At 44.8% G+C, this 2,607-nt stretch overlaps 1 protein-coding gene across 1 annotated transcript; it reads left to right on the top strand.

Moving 5' to 3' along the window:
- Nucleotides 1–431: 431 nt before the first annotated feature.
- Nucleotides 432–2,607, top strand: LOC114191811 (3-ketoacyl-CoA synthase 6). The gene has a single exon (XM_028081215.1). It carries the CDS (start codon nucleotides 516–518, stop codon nucleotides 2,004–2,006), a length of 1,491 nt encoding a protein of 496 aa, XP_027937016.1. The 5' UTR covers nucleotides 432–515; the 3' UTR covers nucleotides 2,007–2,607.

Below are 2,607 nucleotides of genomic sequence, written 5' to 3'. Positions count from 1 at the left end.
GAATATGTATATTTATTTCCCCGAAAGCCAAAAAAAGTGTGATAGGTTAACTCATTTGGGAGTTCGTTGTATCTACATATGACCGTATTATAATGTACCTAAATCCATATTAGTTAAAGTTTGGGCGTTCTGACACATGGCTTAGTTATATTTTTTGTGGTTGGTGTCTGATTAAAATTGTTAGAGATAATAAGATAAGACGATGGAGTGTGTAGAGGGGCGTTGAGAGGGGAAAATAATGATGAAAAGCAAGAGAAGTAAATGAGAGAAAGTTTTTACGGGTGTTAGGGTTTAGTTAGACGTCGAAGGGTGGAGTTATGAAAATTAATACCAAGTTAAGTGAGCGTTGAGTGACGTGAAGTCTTTCATTAACTGCTCTCATCTGCCCCCGTTCAGAACTCAGGGTCCCTTCGCCTTTAAAACCTCACCACCCTCTACCCTCTCTTATTATCATCAAACCTTATTCTCTTTCTTCCTCAACCAATTCTCTTCTTTTTCGACCACTCAACAACAACATGCCTCCAGTGTTGCCGGATTTCTCCAACTCGGTCAAGCTCAAGTATGTCAAACTAGGCTACCAGTACCTGGTCAACCACATTCTCACCCTCACTCTTATTCCCATCATGATCGCCATCTCCGTTGAGCTTCTACGCTTGGGCCCCGACGAGATCCTCTCTCTCTGGAACTCCCTCCACTTCGATCTCGTCCAAATCCTCTGCTCGGCCTTCCTCATCATCTTCATAGCCACCGTCTACTTCATGTCAAAGCCTCGTACCATCTACCTCGTTGACTACGCCTGCTTCAAACCACCCGTAACATGTCGTGTTCCTTTTGCTACCTTCATGGAACACTCCAGACTCATCCTCAAGAACAACCCCAAGAGTGTCGAGTTCCAAATGAGGATTCTCGAACGTTCTGGTCTCGGAGAAGAGACCTGTCTCCCCCCCGCCATCCACTACATCCCTCCCAAACCCACCATGGAGGCTGCCAGGGGAGAGGCCGAGCTTGTTATTTTCTCCGCCATGGACTCTTTGTTTGCCAAAACCGGCCTCAAGCCTAAGGACATAGACATCCTCATAGTTAATTGCAGCCTCTTTTCCCCCACTCCTTCCCTGTCTGCTATGGTCATCAACAAGTACAAGCTCAGGAGCAACATCAAGAGCTTCAACCTCTCCGGGATGGGTTGCAGTGCTGGCCTGATATCCATTGACTTGGCACGTGACCTTCTCCAAGTCCACCCCAATTCAAACGCTGTCGTTGTGAGCACGGAGATCATAACCCCTAACTACTACCAGGGCAACGAGCGAGCCATGCTTCTCCCGAATTGCTTGTTCCGAATGGGGGGTGCTGCTATTTTGTTGTCAAACCGTAGGTCTGAACGTAGGAGAGCCAAGTACAGATTGGTACACGTTGTTCGCACACACAAAGGTGCTGACGACAAGGCCTACCGTTGTGTGTTTGAGGAGGAAGACAAAGAAGGGAAGGTGGGGATTTCACTTCAGAAGGATCTCATGGCTATTGCAGGCGAGGCTCTCAAGTCCAACATCACCACCATGGGTCCTCTTGTGCTTCCGGCTTCCGAGCAGTTACTCTTCCTTCTCACTCTCATTGGGAGGAAAATCTTCAACCCCAAATGGAAGCCTTATATTCCTGACTTCAAACAAGCGTTTGAGCACTTCTGCATCCACGCTGGTGGGCGTGCTGTGATTGATGAGTTGCAGAAGAATCTCCAGCTTTCGGCCGAACACGTGGAGGCCTCTAGAATGACCCTGCACAGGTTCGGAAACACTTCCTCTTCTTCTCTGTGGTACGAGCTGAACTACATTGAATCGAAGGGGAGGATGAAGAGAGGAGATAGGGTGTGGCAGATAGCGTTTGGGAGTGGGTTTAAATGCAACAGTGCCGTGTGGAAGTGCAACAGAAACATTAAGACACCGGTTGACGGGCCTTGGTCTGATTGCATTGATCGTTATCCGGTTCACATTCCTGAGATCGTTAAGCTCTAGGGGGAGAATTGAATCAAAGAAGGAAAAAGAAAGAAAAAGAAAAGAAATCGGTTATTGCTTTGGTTTCAGTAATGAAATAGATGAGTACTCATAACCTTTCTCTGCTGTAGCCGAACCACAGATCTCATTTCTCAGTCATATTGGTTATTTTATCATTTCATATCATATCATATCCCACTTTTTATATCCTTTTTTTTTTCCTGTTTATTTTCCAAACAATTACAGGGCTCTAGTGAATTTGCATAGACTTGTGTTTATTGATGAATATGTGCAACATGTAAGGGAAAGAAAAGTTGAATTTGAAGTTTGTATTTGCCTGCAGTGTTATTGGAAGGTTGTAATTAGGACTTGAAATGTAAGTAGAAGTGGTTTGGTTTGTTGTTGTCGGCGAGATTCTATTAAGTTTGGTTAGCATGAGCCAAATGTATTTAGCAATAAGATTGTGAGGTTGTGTGCGAGGAATGTTACATTTAAGAAACCATATTGAATGTGTTGTGATTGTGCGCCAAAATAATGGCGCCTGCTATTGATTAGTAACACCTACCATTCCCAATCATAAAATTTCATTCGGATACGCAGTTGGCAGGTCCTCCTTTTCTTC

This window comes from Vigna unguiculata, chromosome 7, assembly GCF_004118075.2.
Source record: "Vigna unguiculata cultivar IT97K-499-35 chromosome 7, ASM411807v1, whole genome shotgun sequence".
NCBI classification, from domain to species: Eukaryota; Viridiplantae; Streptophyta; class Magnoliopsida; order Fabales; family Fabaceae; genus Vigna; species Vigna unguiculata.
This window is presented reverse-complemented; position numbering and strand designations above follow the sequence as displayed.

Coding starts and splice junctions, on each gene's coding strand:
- LOC114191811 (XM_028081215.1), top strand. CDS start 516: ATGCCTCCAGTGTTGCCGGATTTCTCCAACTCGGTCAAGCTCAAGTAT.